Here is a 19502-nt window from a genome sequence, read left to right as displayed (position 1 = left end):
GGGAAAAAAACCAATAACAATCTAAATGATGGTCTATCCTTTCATTACTCTATCCCCCCCCCCCCCCCCCCCAAAAAAAAAACATTGCCTGTGGTAATAGTTTAAGCTAATCTTAACACTTAGCCATATCCCACCAGTAGCCTTAACCAATCACTTAAAATTAACCTCTTAAACCTAATCATAACTTTACTCATAATCTTTTCCTAACATTTAACTAACCTACCAAAACTATTGGTGCTGAAATCTAGTAGTCCAGTGCCAAAATCTATTAGCTCCTGGCATTAAAACGTTCTCTTTCGCATTTTATTTAAAGTTAGTCTTGATGCAGATCTTCTGACAAAAGGAAGTTACTTTCCATAAGACAATAAAACATTTTTTATTTTACAAATTAAAATTACTCTGTAGCCTCATACGTCATAGACCAAATCAGCTGCATGCCTTCAACACCAAAATTACAACAGTGTACAGTGTGTTCTATTTGGCTATTAGTTGGGCCCTGAGGTCTTCTTATTAAGTTGAAGTGTTGTTTATTTCTTACATTTAATAATTTGCTACCATTTAACAAGCGTAGCTCCCATGTTTATAGCATTTTTCAGCCTATTCCCCCACACTTACCTATTTCAGGGCTGTTCAGTGGTTCTGTGGTCACTGTTGTGTCAGAGCTCATCACAGCCTCTGGCAATATAACCTCTGGCACCACAACATCTGGCACCACAGCCTCTGGCACCACAACCTGTGGCACCACAACCTCTGACACCACAACCTCTGGCACAACAACCTCTGGCACAACAACCTCAGGCTTGGGTTGAGATTTACCTATAAAGAAGACACAGGCCATATTAAAGGAACACTAAAGATAACAAAAATTGAAATAACAAACTGTTAAAACTGTAAAATGGTATACTTACCTCCACTGTGCAGCTCGTTTTTCACAGAGTGGCCCCAGACCTGGTCTTCTGGGGTCCCTCGGCGGCTGTCTCAGCACCTCCCCGCAAGAATCCACCACCTTCATGCGAGCGAGCTCGCATGGTGGTGAGTTCTTGTGGGCGCGCTCCAGTGATACAGCCAATGGCTATAGCCGCTCACTGTATCACTCGGCCCTGCCCCTGGCGTGCCGCGTCATTGGATGTGATTGACAACAGTGGGAGCCAATGGCTGCACTGCTTTCAACAACCAAGCCTGCTCGTTCACAGCGCGGGACTTTCAAAGGGGTCTGGTAAGAAAATAGGGGGCGCTAATCCACAGATGTTTTTTCACCTTAATGCATAGAATGCATTAAGGTGAAAAAACTTTTACCTTTACAACCCCTTTAAAACTTGTTGTGTGTGTCTGTGTTGCACAGAAAATTCTATTTTTATTACGGAAATAAATAATTTTAAAATTTTCTATGTTTTTCTGCTGCCAATTTATTAAAAGATATTATTTCATTGTATCAGTTTGAATTTCCTCTAAAATATTCCAGGTGTGCGTCTAGAACAGAAGCATAAAAACCTGTGGGTAAAAGTGATATTAAAGGATATATTTTTTTGTTGAAATAAAAAAGATGTTATACATAGAATCTCTGTGCAATGCTATTGCAGAGAGTGGCCCCTTACCGTGGGTGCTGTCCACTCCTCCCTCCTCAGGGTGTTTCCTTTAATAAGATGGCACTTGTGCACGTGTGCTTTTGAGCCAGGCTGCATTTCTCAAAAGACACACACAGCACCAGTAAGCCACAGCCCTTCTCCCCCCTCAGAGGAGTTTGACTGACAGCAGCCTATGGCTTCTGCTGCTCTCATGTATCCCTTGAGATCAGAAAGTGAGAAGAGCAGTGTTGCAGTCGGGACAGCGCTGCAGCAGTGAGAGGAGACAGGTAAGTGTTTAGGCACAGGGGGTAGAATATTAAATCTCTGCAAATGTACAAATAACTGTAAATCCTGCCAGAAATCCAGTAAGCTCCTAACTTCCTGTATTAAGCTGACAATACTGCATCTGCTGCTCTGAAATCCCAAGCATTGTTGTCAGCCCTGCCCTCAATTCTCCTGAGTTGGACGCAGCAGAGGGGTTTAATTGGTGTCTGGAGATGGGCTTTAATAACAGTTAATAGTTAAAAAAGAAATATAGAGCTGGACTAAAGGGTAGACAGATGATGTTTTGACCTTGGGTGCCTTGTCTAGGGCCAGATTATCAGCATCACAAGATATTTAATGGCTCCATTTTCCTGTTTGTACCTTTTTGGTTGTAAGGGTTGGGAAAAACTATTTGTTAAAGAAGAGTTCCACCCAAAAGTGGAAGCTTCGCTTATGTGTCTCCTCCCCCCTCCTGTGCCACATTTGGCACCTTTCAGGGGGAGCGGGTACCTGTTTTTGACAGGTACCCTTCTCCATTTCCCTGCTGGTAGGTCAGAAAATCTCCTTCTCCTCCCTCCTCCTTCCCCTGCTTCCGAGCCAGTAAAAGAGAGCAGCACGCCTCGCACATGCACAGTAGGGAACCAGCTGTGAAGCTGAAGGGCTTCACTGCCGGGTTCACTTACTACGAATGGCGGCAGCAGCACCCGAGAACCGATGTAAACATCGGTTGGGGTGCCAACATCGCTAGATTCCAGGACAGGTAAGTGTCCTATTATTAAAAGTCAGCAGCTACAGTATGTATAGCTGCTGACTTAAAAAAAAGTGTGCGGGGTGCGGAACTCCGTTTAAAAGTCATCTTGCTTAAAACCCCATTCCATGTTCCACTGATGATTTATCAATCTTTGTTATATTTTTTTGTCTGTTTTTTACAATTCCACAAATAACAAGATGAATACAGAAACTTACTAGTGGTAAATGTTGCTTGGTAAGTAACCAGGCCAAGGCTCTTGTGCTGCCCTGTAATGGTGACTTGGTACATCTGTCCACCTGCCAGTCCTCCAATGAGTCTTTCAGTGCCTGTGACATTCTGCTTAAGGACTAGACTTTGGTCTGCTAGAGATATGACGCTAAGTTCATAGACGTGTGGTTTTAGGGAATCAGAATTGGTCCAGCTCAGGCGTACACTGTTTTCTGTTACATCATACACTTTTAGCTCAGTTCTCTGCATTGTTGTGGTTTCTGGAGTTAAGGTGACATCTTGAAGAAAAAGTTGCAATATTAACCATCAGCAAAAGGATCATTTTCATACATGAATGGTAAAACATTCAGTATCTAATTTATTATCCTGTTATAAGGCCCATTAGTGATGATACCTTAAAAGAAAAATCATTGTTTAATTGTAGTTTTATATCGAGTGTGAAAGGATTATAGCCTCTGATTTTATTACTGTCTGGTGTTCCCCCCTCACCTGTAGTTCATAAGTCACAAAAAATATGCAAACACAATTTACACCATGATGCATAGGCTGTCTTAAGTTAGGGAAGTAAGAGGTAATCCCAGTGGGAACACAGACAGTAGTCAGAACTTCATAGGCTTTTAAACCCTTGTACACAGTTTTTATTGTAGTCTGTGGAGTTGAATTACTAAAGGCAAATAGACTTTTCACTTGCATTCCACAGAGCTTCTAACTATAACATATTTTTTTATTTTAAAACACAAACAACTATCCTTTAATATCACGTTAACACACTGAACAGCCTATTTGCCTTTATTAAATCAACCCCCTTGTGTATTCATGCCTTTGGTGACAATGGAAAAAGAGGTAAACGAAAGGCAAACCTTAACAAGGTTAATAAATCTATCGTTCTTCTATCCAAGGCTAATAAAAAATGACAGCACTTGGGCTCTCTTGTTCCATCTATCTATCTATCTATCTATCTATCTATCTATCTATCTATCTATCTATCTATCTACAGTATCTCTCTCTCTCTATCTCTCTCTCTATCGATATAGTTATAAATATACACAAGGTTGTGAGGAAACAAATCCTCATAAACATGAGTAAAGTAATTACCTGTAAGGGTATTGATGCTTGTGCGTACTGTTACCACCTCAGGTTTTTCACTGGCCAAAATTTCATCAGGTACTACATCACCTTCAGTCCTGCAATGTAAAATATAGGAGAAGTGACTTCAGGAAATTACATGTCTCATGACAATATCAATTACAAATATGTAAACCCAAAATCTATTTACCATATAGGTATGGTTGACTTTTATAATGACATTTATTTTTTGTGAATCTATTACATAGTCCCTTGTCTGGAGATCCAGTTAATAACAACACTTCTTGTTGCAGGCTGAGCACTACGCCACTACCTTGCAAATAGCAACAGCTTTTTTCAGCCTGCCATATACAGTATGTTCTCCTTCAGCTGGCTGTCCAAATTAGGGCTACAGAAGGCATGTGAAGCCAACTGAGGCATTTGCTCCCCCTGCAGTGGGCCTGTACATATCATTCATGGTAGCAGTGATACAAGTAAGGCGGGCCATAGATGACAGAGACCCACTGGTTGAACTAAAAAAAAACGGACCCAACTCCCTCATCCACACATTTAAGGTGGATGGAGAATCCTCCTGATGTGTCTTTGTATTCTGACATCTACAGCTGATCGTATGGAAATTTTACAACCACATTGCGCATACATTATTCGAAATTCGGCCAGTCCCTGTTGAACCGGTTGAGTTTAAATCCATGTATGGTCGGCTTTATTCAGGTTATCTTGTAGTATTCACCATGCGCAGGGATTTATTTTTACATACTAAACTCTCAATATGAAAAAATGTTCTGGTAGAAAATTATCTTGCTGCTCATTTAACCAATCAGTTATTTTATTTCATCTTAAAATCTTAGCTGGAAAAATTATAGCTGGAAACTGGCTACTATTTTAACAATAGCACTTTTTGTGCCCTTTCCTTAAAATGTGACCATTGTAAATATTACCAAGAATGCCCAGGTTTCCCTCTTAACTGAGCCTGTAGAGAACATACCTAGGCATACTCAAAGGTTAACTTATTTTATATTCTTGGCAGCAAAGATCCCATATCAATCTATTAAAATGCAGACTTACGTGGATCAGGCTCAGTGAAAATATTCTTAGTATACTTCAAGATCAACAGGCGCGGTTTGACAAGATTTGGAATCCCTGACTCCCCTACCTACAATTGCCAGCTAAATAGAGGTGGATATATGGATGGGCCGTAGGGGACCTCTTCTGCATTTTAAAAGCTCCTCCCCCTCCATTCATCTTTGAATGTGATGGGATCCTAAATGATGTTATATCTAGCCTTCAACAGCACGTTAGAGCTCTTTGAATATGGCATTTATCTTCATTGTATATTTTGTACCAATGGATCACTGAGCACATATTAGGGTGTATTGTTTCCACCCCTTCTTTTCATTTTTCCTTTTTGTATAAATGTATTGAAATGCATTTTTGTTGTATTCCTTTCTTTTTTGGGGAAAAAAAAAACTGATTGAAATAGAAAGTTGGCAGATAAAATTTGGAATCTGACTGGTACTTGTAGACATATAGTTTTTTCATAGAGTGGCTTTTGGCTTGCATGAGAATAATTTAACTTATTTTAGATTGTTTCAGGCTTTGTCTATTTCTGCACTAGAAAATAAGGGCCAGATTCACATAGGGCAGCGGCGGCGTAACGTATCGTAGCAATACGATTGCTGTGTAAAGTTAAGGCGACGTAGCGAACGCGAAAAACCATCGGGAATCGCCCGTAACTCCTAATTTGCATACCCGACGCTGGTTTACGACGCAAACACCCCCCAGCAGTGGCCGCGGTATTGCATCTTAAGATCCAACAGTGTAAAACAATTACACCTGTCGGATCTTATGGCTATCTATGCGTAACTGATTCTATGAATCAGTCGCATAGATAGAAACAGGGATACGACGGCGTATCAGGAGAAACGCCGTCGTTTCCCTTTTGTGAATCTGGCCCTATATGATTGTTGCTATTAACTATTAATAATGAAATTTGTTTCACACTTAGACAGTTAAAAGATCGGTCTCACTCACGCTTCATTGGTGCTTTCATTCTCTAAAGTTCTTGGAGGCTGATCATTCTGGAACCAATCACAGTGCTTTTGGATTTCAGGAGACAGATGGAATGCATTTTCACCTATGATGCACATAAGGTGGAGATAAAAAAACAGATACCGTTAAAAATATTAACTGACCAAATGATTTTGCTTTGCTAAGTATGCAATAACAGGTCAGTAAGATCTACTATTAAATGCCACTAATAAAAGGTGTTGAGCTTCTTGTGCAGATTCACTGCAAAGAATTTAAATATCTTGAAAGCATTTTAGCTTTTTAAATTTATCTAAGCAAATATATATCTTTTTCTAAATACACCCCTTAACCTTATTCTTTCTTTTATAACTCTACTCTACTTGGATAATTAAAGGGCATGCCAATTAAAATTTAAATCTGTATCATAACACATTTATTTGTGTACAAGGAACCCTTTGTATGTAGAATTATATGAAAAGAGGCATCTCTAGCATCTCTTTTGATATGTGTACTGCCAGTATGAAAGTGGCATGCGCATCGAAAGACTATCAGGAGATGCATTTTTACATATTGTTTTGGAAAATAATTTCCATCTGCTTCTATCTGTGCATTTCACAGACTGGCAGTTGTGTTGTATGATTTAATGGACACTTGCATTTATTAGTGAAAGTGTATTTAGAGCCAAAAACCTTTTCTTAATTAATGTCCATAATTAATGTAGAATTTACACAGATTCTCATTGTGTTAGTACTTACTACTGATAAATCCTGGCAGTTGCATTCCAAATCTCAGCATGTTCTCTTCATTTAGTTCTAATGCCTTTCCAACTTTCTTGGAGAAAACATCATGTGGTTCACTAGCTAGTGAGTTCAAATTTCCAGTATGAACCTTCTTCCCTACGCTTAAGATCACAAAGAAGTAGCCCTTGCATTTGGCCTCGATTACAGTTTGGCGCAACTGTTTGAGCTCATGAGACTTCACATCTCCAGTCAAAATAAGGAAGACAACCTTCATGGCCCTTGGGTTGGGAGCACTCTCAAACACATGTTCCACCGCATACTTGATAGCACTATTCAGTGACCTTGTTCCATATAGCTGAGTCATTTTAGTTAGAACAAATGTCTGAAGTTTCTCTTTGTCAGTGTACTCAGTCAGTCCTACATCGATTCTTACAGGTGGGAAGCTAGAATTGGTCTGATGTTCATATGGAGCATGTTGGAGTACTGATATGCGTGCATGGTGGGAAGAGGATTTAGGATCCGGACTAAGCTCTAACTGTCCAATCACATGGGAGACAAATCTCTTTATCTCTGCAAACTGGGCTGAATTTGTGGAGTCTGAACTGTCCAGGAGGAAGGCTAAATCGATGTCTACATCAGTAGCTGCTGAACGTCTTAAACGGAGATCACCCCTGGGAACAGTAGCTCCGCATTCACCAGCTGGCTCACACACATCTGTGGATAAAGAACGGAGTTTGAAATTAAAGATTACATTATAGTTAATGCTCCTCCTGGCATACAAGAATGACAAGAATGAGCCCTTTCTTTTATACAAAACACAACCTTTATCTTCACTTTTGGTTATTATAAAAAATATATTTAAACCCAGCCACTAAAAGCTTTTACATTATAACAAGTAACTTTTAAACATTTTAAATCTGCAGATTTTATTAAAACAACACATGGAGACACTGTCAGTAATGTCAGTGCTAAAGAAATTCCTGTAAAAGAGTGACAGTGCTTTGTCCTATGCTCCTGGGCTGTCACTCTGTCATATGAGTTTCTGATGGAAGTGGCCAATTCCATACACATTTCACAGGCATGGTCCACTATTGTCCCCATCTGGAAACCACCAGTCATGCTGCCATTGCTGTAGTGCATGTAGACAAGAAGTGATTGAATAGAGGCTGCATGAGATCATCAGCACCAAGCTATCATAAAGAATAAGAATGGTAAAATAAAATACTCGTTTTAAATTGTAATTGTTTAGCAAACTGAAAGTCATTCAGTTAGGGTTTACATATACTTTTATATCGACACAGAGAAAGAACCTGAAAATAGAGGTACTATTGTTAACAAGTAGTTTGACTAGAAAAAGCTCTACTTCATTAGGACAAAATGTAATAAAGCAACAATAGAAAAAGGCATAATTGCTGGCTTATGCCTATATACAAAAGCCTCCACCCAACACCTTAAAGGGCAGCGCTCTTTGGGCGCTTTCCTTGTGTCATTATATTGCCAGTTTGGTACTTGATCATTATTTATTAATGTGCTAGTGGACTCTACTTATAGCCTCTATTAGAGTGTTCCTGTTTTCAGAGGCACTGCTTTATTTATTTTGTGCAATTAATGGCAGTGATGGCGAACCTTGGCACCCCAGATGGTTTGGAACGACATTTCCCATGATGCTCATGCACTCTGCAGTGTAGTTGAGCATCATGGGAATGTAGTTCCAAAACATCTGGGGTGCCAAGGTTCGCCATCACTGATATATGGTATACATTTGCTTTCACACAAAAATAAAACCATGATGTACTTTTAGATACAGTATGGAGCATACTTTATGTATATAGTTGTCACTCGGTTGCACCGTCAGGAATCTAAAAATAAGGACATGCTGTTTTCATCTGAGCTGCAAAGAATCTTATTTTTTTTCTACAGTCCCCACAACCACCTCCAAGTCTGCGAGATATACCCACCAAATTACAATAGAGGCCAGACTTAAAGAAGTGCATTTTGGGTTTTGGAACTGTTTTGTCTTACTCTGCCTAACTAGGGACTGGCTCATGGATTACTTATGGTAATATACTGTATGTCCTTTTTTAATTTTTAACGTTTCAGTTTTTAGTGCACTACAAATGGAATCTAAATGGTTAAGGGGTCCTTTAATTTAAACTTCACTTTTGGTGAGAAAAAAAACCCCTCTCTAGTCGAATACATTGCAATGATTTTAATAGGCGTTCTTGCAGATTATTACTCGTTGCTAAGATGTTAGGTGGGAGCGTGTGCCCGCTATATGTTACGACAGAAGTATCATCAATGCCCATGTAGATGTATGGCCAAACTGACACCAGAAATGGAAGGCTCAATGCAGTAAATTTATACTGGAAGATGCCTGAAATATGGCCTCAAACTCAAATTTCTGGGATAAACAGTGGGCCAATCACACAAGTGGGAATGGTTTTAAAGGGTATGGAACATCTCCAAATACCTCTTAATATTGTTTCAATAAAGCATAATTAAAATTTTTGTTTGGTTTAGCAAATCATAGCAGGCTGTAGATTGAAAGGGGAAGAATATTTTATTAAAATTAAGGGCACATTTACACTAACATGTTGCAATAGCGCAGCAGAAGACAGTCTCAGGATTGCAATGTGCATATGATAGTGAATTGCAATGTCAGTAAGTTTGCATGGCACCCCAATGCATGTTCAGATTGCAACTCCGTTATAGCACACCAAAATGGACCACAATGCACTGTGTATTGTGGCATGCTCCATTGTAAATTTAAAAGCATGACCTTTTTTCTTTGTATGTTAATTCAACTCGGGCCGTCTAACGCAACATGCTTTAGTGCATTAAAAAAAAAGTTCACGTATCAATGGGCCTTTAATTCCAAGACTTTTTTGTAGTAATAATACTATTTTTTAGCAATGGTGGAGTCCTCTATCTATGGTTTAGTTCATCTAGATTTAATATTTCATTGTTATTAAGAACTGGATATTTGAACAATACACCTGCTTAGTTTTAGATTGAGGAGGTGACATCTCTACTTTTGATTTCCTTGATCTGCCTGTGTTCACCATTTCAAGGAGGTCTTACCGTTTATATTGGATTATAAATTCACTTTGTTGATTGAGTTAGACTTTCCATGTTTTAGCAGAAGAAATTAATTACAAAAAAAAAACAGGAAAATTATGCATCCAATTCCCAAAGAGACAGAGCATAATTCTCTCTTCAAAAGGGTATAACTGCTATCTTCATTTTATTTTGAACAGTCTTATACATTAGAGAATATATCACTTACCTAGACATGCAAAGCAGGAAAGGACTTTGCGGATGGTTTCATTAAACTGAGCGCCACTTCCAAGCACTATAGCCTGGCCTGCTTCTGTGTTATTGACCTAGGAATTATGGCGATATAAACAAATTATTAATTATTAATGTAGATGAAAAAGATAAATAGTTTGCTTTTGAGAGTAAAGCACAGTCTGTTTTTTTTAGATGCTTTTTAGCCCACCCTTTTAGACATAATTATCTAAAGCATGGGTGCTTAACCTGTGGCCCTCCAGCGGTTGCAGAACTACAAGTCCCATCATGCCTTAGCCTTTAGGAGTTATGCTTGTAACTCTCAGCCTTGCAATACCCCATGGGACTTTAAGCTTTACAACAGCTGGAGGGCCACAGGTTGAGCACCCATGATCTAAAGATATGATTGAAAACTTGCAGTAAACCTTTTTTACAATTGATCCACCTTTTACAAGCTGTATGTACAGCAAATGTATACACATAATTAACTTTCAGCAAGATTCAAGCAGCTTTCTTGAAGCTCTTAATATACTCGTTCTGGGTATCTTAAAAACTGATTCTATTAGGAGTGCTAACTATCACTTCAAACAAGCTGCAGGTTTCAGAAGGCTTTCAACATGCTTTGCAGTGCTGGAGTCTACTGAAGCCCTCACAAAGCTTGTTTAAAGCCCAACTCAAATATAGAAAATATTCCTTGCTGTGTCGCACTGCAAAGCGTAATAGCGTGTTTTGTCTAGGGGAGAGGAAAACGATTTTACTTACCTGATCCTCTGTTCTTCTAGCAGAAGGCACTCCTCCATGATCAGGCAGCGTACTGTCCCTCTGCATCCTCATGTCCAGAGCAGGATTATGTGTCTTGATAACATCAGAACATAGGGGTGCAGAGGGTGTAGGGACTAGCGGAGGACTGGGTAAGTATATATCCTTTTATTGTTTACCCAAGCAAAAATGGCCAACAGTGGGGGAGTCATTTTGTGAAGTTGGGCTTTAACATGACAGCCAGTGCTCCCATTAGGATCTGTGTTTAACATCCCCAAACTGGGTATAAGCTTTGTAAAAGCTTGCTGTATACACAGCTCATACAAAACAAAATGAGTTGATCTCTTTAGATAATTAAAGTCTTTTGTTTGCGTCAAGTCATTTTTGCATTCCAACACAAGTCTTCAAAAATTCAAAACCCACTTGAAACAGATAAAAAGCAGCCCAGAAGAAGGTCAACTGCAGGTCATACTATACTTGTACATGAGATCCTAATAATCTTGGAAGCATCTCAAATTGATGTCAGACTAATGCCAAAAACAGAAATCCAAAGTCGTCTGACACGGACCCTTATGGCGTAAACAGACGGTCGGTTTTTGTGATGGAAAAAAACGTTGTTTTTGAAAACGTCATTTAAAATGATTGTGTGGGGAAAACTTTGTTTTATGTCTTCTGAAAAACGACAAAAAAAAAATTCGAACATGCTTGAATTTTTTGTGTCGTTTTTCAAAACGTCGTTTTTTGTGTCAATTAAAATGATAGTGTGTGGGCAAAACGACGTTTAAAACGACGTTTTTAAACCCGCGCATGCTCAGAAGCAAGTTATGAAGCTAGCTTCAATGGAAAAGAGTGCAGAACGTAACCGCGCTTTGCTAGAGCATTTTGAAAAAACGATGGTGTGTAGGTAACGTCGTTTTTGAAAATTAAGTTTCAAAAACGTAATTTTATTTCATGATTTAAAACGACATTTTTTTTCATCACAAAAAACGACCGTCTGTACGCGGCATAATTCTTACTGATATAAATGGTGGATTATGGTCTTTGCCCAAGCAGTTAGTACTGACAAGTTTGGAATTGATATATTAAAAGTGTACTATAAGGTTATTTGCAGTAGAGTGCAACTGTAGTTTTTCTAGTTTGTGTTTTAAAATTAAATAACAATTATGATTAGCTACTATAGGGAACTACAATAAATATCTAAAGAACATATTGTGCATATCAGCCCTTATTGCACAAGGCTTGGTCTTATTATTGGAATGAATACAAGTACATTGAGATTCCTGATACCACAGCTTAAGTCAGTTATTTTGTGAATATTAGTTAGTCACTTATAAAATAATTATTATAAGAATAATTTGGATGACTATTTATGACTATGCCAAATGATAAATTCACATATTTAAACCCTGAAAATATCTGAAAACAGTGAGCTTGAATAAGCCACGGGTATTTGAATTTCTGATTTTGCTTGTGATGCTTCAAATTTCATTTGCTGTCAATTGCTATGAGGGCCTCACACTTACCTTTAAAGCATTGGACAATGGCTTGTCTTCTCTCGCTGTAAGGAACACAGAAGACACACCAGCATCATACAGCTTAAGTGCAGCCTCATTTAGCTGTGGTGAAGCTCTGGTTGGAGCATTGCTGAAGAAAACAGCCACCTTTCTTGTTAGGAAACCTCCACGTGACCTCTTAAATGTGTTCCGTGCCACAAAAGACATGACACCATCCAGGCTTCTCTGCTTATTAGATGTAACCAATTGCAAGTTTCGTATCTCACTAAGCAGTGCTTGTTTCCGGAGGCCTTCAGAAAAGCGAACTTCTGTGGTAACATCACTATTGTAGGTAAGCAGAGCAACACGGGCTCCTCTAGGACAGTTGCTCTCAGAAATTGCCAGCTGGTTAACCACTCGCAAAACTGCTTCTTTCATATTGTTAAATTGGTTGCGGTTCACATCGGAAGACGTGTCCATAGCAAACACCAGGTCAGTGGGGAACAGAGGGCATTCTTTTTGACCTGTTTAGAAAAGAGTGACTTATAATTTCCTCTATAAAACATCCAGGATGGTTTACTTTTGTATTCCAAACAAAGCGCTACAATGAATGGAAGAAAACCTTTAAACAAGCCCTCACTGCACGTTTTTAGCTGCAGATACTGTGAAGCAATTTATCCTCAAAATTCACAGCAGAAGCAGCTCATCCTGCTCTTCCACTTCCAGAGCTCCTGCTAAGTGATCAGAAGGTGGAAGGCTGCTGATTCATTGCTGGGAGGAGAAAGAAATGAGCCGAGGTGCTGAGAGAATGACAACACACTTCAGTGCTTTTGCTTTGAAATGTGAGAATGAATTGCTCCACAGTGCCTGCAACTACACAGATCAGTGCCTGTTTAAGTCGAATTTACTGTTTGTTAAGACTATGTAGTTTATTGTCCATAGCCTGAACAAAAGTTCACTTTAATCATATGGGTACATTTGGGCCCACAAGTTGTATTTTGTACGTGCATGTGTATTTACTTTTAATTTGTAGAAGATATTTGATAAATTAAGATACCCTAATTAGTGTGTACAGGCAGTGGTGAAATTAGAAATTCTGGACTTGCCACACACACCTCACCATATAATCTAATGAAAATTTGTTTTCAAAAGTATGGAAACATTCATACTCACCATAGCAGCAAGCTGTACATGGGAGTAATATTGCCCACAAACAAAAGAAAGAGGGAAATATTTAGTGTTTAAACAAAAACTTTTTGCAATTTTACATTAATAAAATATTTTAGATCACACAACTTTGTATTATGCTATATTTAATGCAGTACTGTCATAGGTATGATGGATAGTACTTACGACATGTGTTTTTGATAGTTTTCACAAGTCCACATTGCTATAAAAAAAAAAGAACAAAAGTTAAATATTTTTTTAAATATATTTTATACTGTGATATCTGTATAGGCCAGTCCTTACATCTCTTGAGCCTCCTCGTTCTCCCTTCAGGCCCTGGAAAATAAACATTTTACTTTAGTAAATACATTTATCTAAATGTAAATGTGGATACATGATTGAATAAAGACATTAAAGATTTTTTAACTTACACCTGTTCCTGGATGTCCTGGATCCCCTTTAGTGCCAAATTTACCAGGATCACCAGCATTGCCCTAAATAAAAAACACATGATAAAAAACATATTAGCATTTAGTGACAGCCTTATATTTTTTGGGTTGAAATGCTGTAGTCCTGGTGAAATTGCCCCAATTATAACATACGGCACAATCAGCTAAAGTTTCCTAGCCATAGGTATAGGTGAAAATATAGCAAAAGCAAATAATTAAAATGATAAAATATTATTCTCTAAAAAGATAGCCATAGGAAATCCTATTTTTTTTTGTCCTTTTACCAAATCTTGTTATAAAAAACACCTACCCTACGGCCTCTGCTTCCTTTAGGACCAAGCTCGCCATTAGGTCCCCTATCACCAGCGTCTCCCTGAAGAAAAAGGATAATAAAGTCTTTATTGGTGTACATAGCAGTTATGAACAGAAGTCAGGTAGAACTATAACCCTATTCAAATTTGGATCAATAATCACAAAACATATTTTATATCCAGAAATGCTACAAGTTTTATTCATTTAGTTTTGTATGCCATTTTCTAAAACAAAGAAAATATGTGACTACCAAAAGACTAGTTAATAATTTTAAATGTAGCCAAGATATTAAATGTTTGAAAACAGTATATGATGGAAAACAAGTGCAAAAACTTCAGATCACCTTTGGTCCTGGATATCCAGGGAATCCAGATTCTCCCTTAAAAAGAAAGCACAAAAAAGAAGACTTATATTTCCATTCTCTGGAGAGTGGACCAAAAAGTGTATTCCAGGAAAAGATGCCTAATGCTTACCTTTCTGCCTTTAAGACCAGTTTTCCCAACTCCATCACGACCATCATCTCCCTGTAAGAATAAAATAAAGTTTTCACTAGTTAATCATTATTTAAAAGCTTGCTACTAGCAAACTGTTTATTCCTTTATACTGTATATGCCTTTTTATTTTTATGCAAGAAAACTTTTGCTACACTTAACCACTTGCCACCCAAGACAATTCTGTAATTTATATACATATATATATATATATATATAGATCTACAGTATAAAGATCTATATAGATCTATATATATATAGTAAAACCTTGGACTGCAAGCATCATTTTAATACAAAGCACTTGTATATCAAAGTGAATTTCCTCATAAGAAATAATGGAAACTCAAATGTTTTGTTCCACAATCATTAATTTATAAGTCCTTCAGTTTATAGTTCATATAAAAAGATTATCACAATGTATAAGGGTGTGTATCCATAAAACGTCCATCCACAAATGGAAGCCTCCATAAGGGGATTAGAAGCAAAATGGAGCAGGAGCTACAGAGAAAAGAGAAGAGAGGCACCTCTAAGGCCGCGTACACACGATAGGATCGCCAGAGGAGAACGGTCTGAAGGACCGTTTTCATCAGTCCAAACCGATCGTGTGTGGGCCCCATAGGTTCTTTAACCTTCGGTAAAAAAAAATGAGAACTTGCTTTAAAATTGAACCGATGGACGCCTAACCGATAGGTCAAAACCGATCGTTAGTATGCAAAAGCATCGGTTAAAAACCCGCGCATGCTCAGAATCAAGTCGACGCATGCTTGGAAGCATTGAACTTCGTTTTTTTCAGCACGTCGTTGTGTTTTACGTCACGGCGTTCTGACACAATCTTTTTTTAACCGATGGTGTGTAGGCACGACGGACCATCAGTTAGGTTCATCGGATGGACCGATTGTGTGTACGCAGCCTAAGTGTAGCACTATAGTAACAATTAATGAAGGTACAACATTTAGCAACTCACATGGTTGATGATTAAAAAAGGCACATCTGAGTATGCAGGCATCCGGGGTAAAGCTGTCCACATGGACCATACCCTGCACCGCCAGCTCTCACCGCTGTCAGTCTGCAATCATGTCTGGGAAGACTACTCTGCAGTAGAGCGATCTTAAAGCGAGGCTTGTACCGCTTGTTGAGCGCATCGTGGAAGGGATTACGTCAATGGTGGTGAGGAGAATGGTCTATGTGGACAGCTTTACCCCGGATGCCTGCATACTGTTTTAATCAGTTTTTTACTGCAGCCTGTTTTAATCATCAACCATGTGAGTTTCTAAATGTTGTACCTTAATTAAAGATAACTGTATTGCTACACTTAGAGTCACCTCTCTTCTCTTTTATACACCGTTGTGACATGACGCTACTTGTATAGCAACACATCGCTTGTAAATCAAGTCAAAATGAATTTAAAAAATTTGCTTGTCTCGCAAAACGCTCTCAAACCAAGGTTTTACTATATATATATATATATATTAGCGGAGACCCTAGAGAAAAACATGGCGGTTGTTGCAATTCTTTTGGAAAAAATACACTTTAATGAATTTTAATGCAAGAAAACAAAACATATAACCCAATTTTTGGGAAAATATAAAATATGATGTTATGCCCAGTAAATAGATACCAAACATACCATGCTTTAAAATTGTGAACACTCGTGGAATGGGGCCAAACTACGGTACTTAAAAATCTCCATAGGCTACACTTTAAAAATGTTTACATTTTACCAGTTTAGAGCTACAAAGGAGGTCTACCACTAGAAATATTGCTCCTGCTCTAACGATCGCAGCGATAGCTCACATGTGTGGTTTAAAAATCTTATTTCCGCTTCACTTGCATTCAGAATTAAAAAAAGAAAAAATGTGGAGAAGAGAACATAGTCATTTGACCTGTGGGACCAGCTTCTCCTGCAATTAGAGATTTGTCTTTAGCGTTAAGCAAAGAGAAATACAGGAAACGCAGCAGACTTTACACAGTGTAATCCTTTTCTATATGTCCTGCTTTCACTTAAATCATGCAGTCAGGTTTGGAACCCATAGGCACATCCATACCACACTTGCTCGGTTGGACTATAAACAGGTGTTCCAATGGACAATGCGCAGGAACATTCTGTTGTAGTTACTGTAGTAAAAGCTTCTGCTGAAATATGCTGACATCCATAAGAAGTTCATACAAAAATTCTACAGGGTGTACACAGCCAAGGGAGAGAAAACATAAAGTAACAGAAAAACTGCATTGTTGTTTTACTTACATGTCTCTACAAAAGTTTAGTTCTACTTTTATAAGGTGATTCTTCATCCTATGCCTTATACTAATGTAAAGCCTTTTAAGATCAACATGTACTTCTATTTTTTTTTGCCACGTGAACATTCATTTTCAAAATTAGCTACCTCTAATCCCCTAATGTAGTTAGGAAACAGCTAAGCATAATTTGCAAGTAGATATATTGGCTAAGAGAGCTTTTAGTTTCTACTTTTTGTTTAGTTATGTTAGGCTAATCAGGTGTTCCTTGTAAATTTCTTCAGCTTACCTTTTACTTCTTAACATGATCTGCCAGGAACAGTTCTGTAAGCACCATAAATGAACTTGCTAATTTCTCCAGCATGTGATACAAACAACCTATGGTGCCAATGGAACAACTAAAAAATTATGCATTCTGTTTACAGCGCCCAACTTAAAAGATTTGACTCTCCCTGTTCTCTTCTGATGACAACCTAGGTGCTCTTAAAGTCATGTGGATAAGAACTGCACATCCAGCATATTCATCACTGCGATTTACGGAGCTTCATAGTGATTAAAAACTCTACTCACTGTCTCACCACGTGGTCCAACAGGTCCATCAGATCCTTTAGGTCCAATATCTCCAGGCTCACCCTAAAATGTTAAAAAAAATAGGGAACTGCAATTACAAAACTAACATGGTCAATCAACCTACCTAATAGTTATTTAAATTTGTAATGTTTAGTGGGTTGGACTATTGTACGTTTACAATAAATCAAAGTAATCTCAGTTTATAGATACTTCCATTGTAAAAACATGCTACATGCTAGAGGACCGATAAACCTACAATAAAATTTGAATTTATAAGTGAAGTCTGAATAACATTTGATGGTAAATTAGTACAGGGTTTCAGGAAAATATCAGATATAAGATATCACATAAAAGCTGATGTTCAGGGAAACAGCTAAATACACAGTTCAAACATGTATATGAGAGCTAATATACCTGGCAAAAGATTTGTATTCTAATGGCAATTTGCCGTAATTTAATACTTTTTGGAATTGGGAAATATATTCAATAAAGAGATTTTCATATTTTTTTTTTATGGTCACACTTCTTTTATCAGTATGAGTGCCAACTTTTTCCAGGAACTTTATTTGTCATATTGATTATAGGTTACATGAGAGGGTTCATTGATCCATGCCCCATAGTGGACATTAAAATAAATCCTCAGCATATTCTGCTGTGAATATGATTAATTATGTATTTAACTAAGACTAGACTGCAGGGCTAGGTTGGTGGCCTGACCTTTCTCTAGATCAGTTAAGGTAATACAAATACACTTTGTTCACCTCCCTGCTCTCCATGTCTCAAGCTGCTATTAGACATTGAAGGAGAAGTAGCAGACTGATGAGCTCATTCATCTCTCTACATGTATTTTCTGTGCTGATGTAAGGGCCAGAGAGACGAAGTACAAAGCGCAATAGGAAAAGCAGGTGCCCAATAATCCTGGAATTAGTGGATGCTGAGGATTCTGCTGGAGGCTGTAGCTCTTTAAAAAAAATAACGTTACCAGAGAGGTAAGTATGAAGAGACTTTTATTGCAGGGCATCGGGTTGGATGGAGTTGCTTTGTTTTCCTAATATAACTGGTGTTTCTATATCAACCTAGAGTCAAGCTTTACGTTTTAACTTTTTCAAAAGTTTTACTTTGACTTTGATTAATTTTGGCTCTATAAATTTCACTAAAATGAAGATTGCTGGTAACCTCTCCACATCTTTTGAAATGATATACAAGGTAAAAGCTTAATAAAAATCTTGTTGACTCAAGGTTAGAGAAAATTAATTTGCGTCTTTGTATATATTTTTCTTATATAGTCAACTTGAGTTCTAAATTTTGCTTTAATTTGATCGGAATGTCTAAATATTTTCTAAATTAATTAAGAAATCCATCTCTGCTCACTCAACATCAATGATGTCTTTGTGTTAGTACAGGAAAAAATATCTTACAATTTAAAACCACACAACATCTCTCTTTTATCATTTTTATGCTGTGAAAAGAGTGAGTAAAGAGACTGAGATACTATGTTTGTGGCTGATATAAGAAACATTGCAGCTGGAGACAAACCTTGCGCCCAAGTGGTCCGAGTCTGCCACGATCACCAACAGGTCCAGGAGTGCCTCCTGCCCCCTAGTGGAATCAGAACATGATTATATCCATCAGATGTAAGACCACTATTATACACCATAATTTTCTTTATTCATATTTATTCTCTATATCAAGATATAAAACTTTATCATAACTGTATTTTCTCTGTCATTGTTATGTAAGCATCACTCTAACTGCAGTGCCGTAATTTATAACTAAGGAACTGAGATGATTATCTTCTTTATTCTATAGATCTGGCTGATGGTGTCCTCCTTCTCTTTGTGTTTGCATTAACATTTTGAGGCTAAGGTTCACCCTTGCCAGTGGTATGAAACCTCCTGGAGCATGCCAACATTTAATTACTGCTATAACAAGCTAGGCGTGAACACATTGTGATTACAACTACACTAGTTTATTTCGGAATTTATGTCTAGGTAACTTACCCTTGGTCCTGGGCTACCTTGTTCCCCCCTTGTGCCCGGAGAGCCTTGTTGTCCTGGAGGGCCCTGTATATGAGAC

General features: G+C 38.0%; 1 protein-coding gene across 12 annotated transcripts in view; it reads right to left on the bottom strand.

Annotated features, from left to right (window-relative positions):
• Window positions 1-19502, bottom strand: part of COL6A3 (collagen type VI alpha 3 chain) — a 142908-nt gene that overhangs the window by 22140 nt on the left and 101266 nt on the right. For all 12 annotated transcript variants that reach the window (XM_040357520.1, XM_040357521.1, XM_040357524.1 and 9 more), the window contains 17 exons: window positions 19427-19489; window positions 18963-19025; window positions 17427-17489; window positions 14604-14654; window positions 14474-14509; window positions 14129-14191; window positions 13801-13863; window positions 13673-13705; window positions 13556-13592; window positions 13376-13387; window positions 12233-12726; window positions 9949-10045; window positions 6678-7376; window positions 5926-6028; window positions 3904-3992; window positions 2796-3086; window positions 616-816 (listed from right to left, as the gene is read on the bottom strand). In XM_040357520.1, the coding sequence (XP_040213454.1) occupies window positions 616-816; window positions 2796-3086; window positions 3904-3992; window positions 5926-6028; window positions 6678-7376; window positions 9949-10045; window positions 12233-12726; window positions 13376-13387; window positions 13556-13592; window positions 13673-13705; window positions 13801-13863; window positions 14129-14191; window positions 14474-14509; window positions 14604-14654; window positions 17427-17489; window positions 18963-19025; window positions 19427-19489 (2458 nt within the window). The remainder of the gene's footprint in view (window positions 1-615; window positions 817-2795; window positions 3087-3903; window positions 3993-5925; window positions 6029-6677; window positions 7377-9948; window positions 10046-12232; window positions 12727-13375; window positions 13388-13555; window positions 13593-13672; window positions 13706-13800; window positions 13864-14128; window positions 14192-14473; window positions 14510-14603; window positions 14655-17426; window positions 17490-18962; window positions 19026-19426; window positions 19490-19502) is intronic.

This window comes from Rana temporaria, chromosome 6 (assembly GCF_905171775.1).
Source record: "Rana temporaria chromosome 6, aRanTem1.1, whole genome shotgun sequence".
NCBI classification, from domain to species: Eukaryota; Metazoa; Chordata; class Amphibia; order Anura; family Ranidae; genus Rana; species Rana temporaria.
Note: the sequence above shows the minus strand (reverse complement) of the source record. Positions and strands in the feature narration are given on the sequence as shown.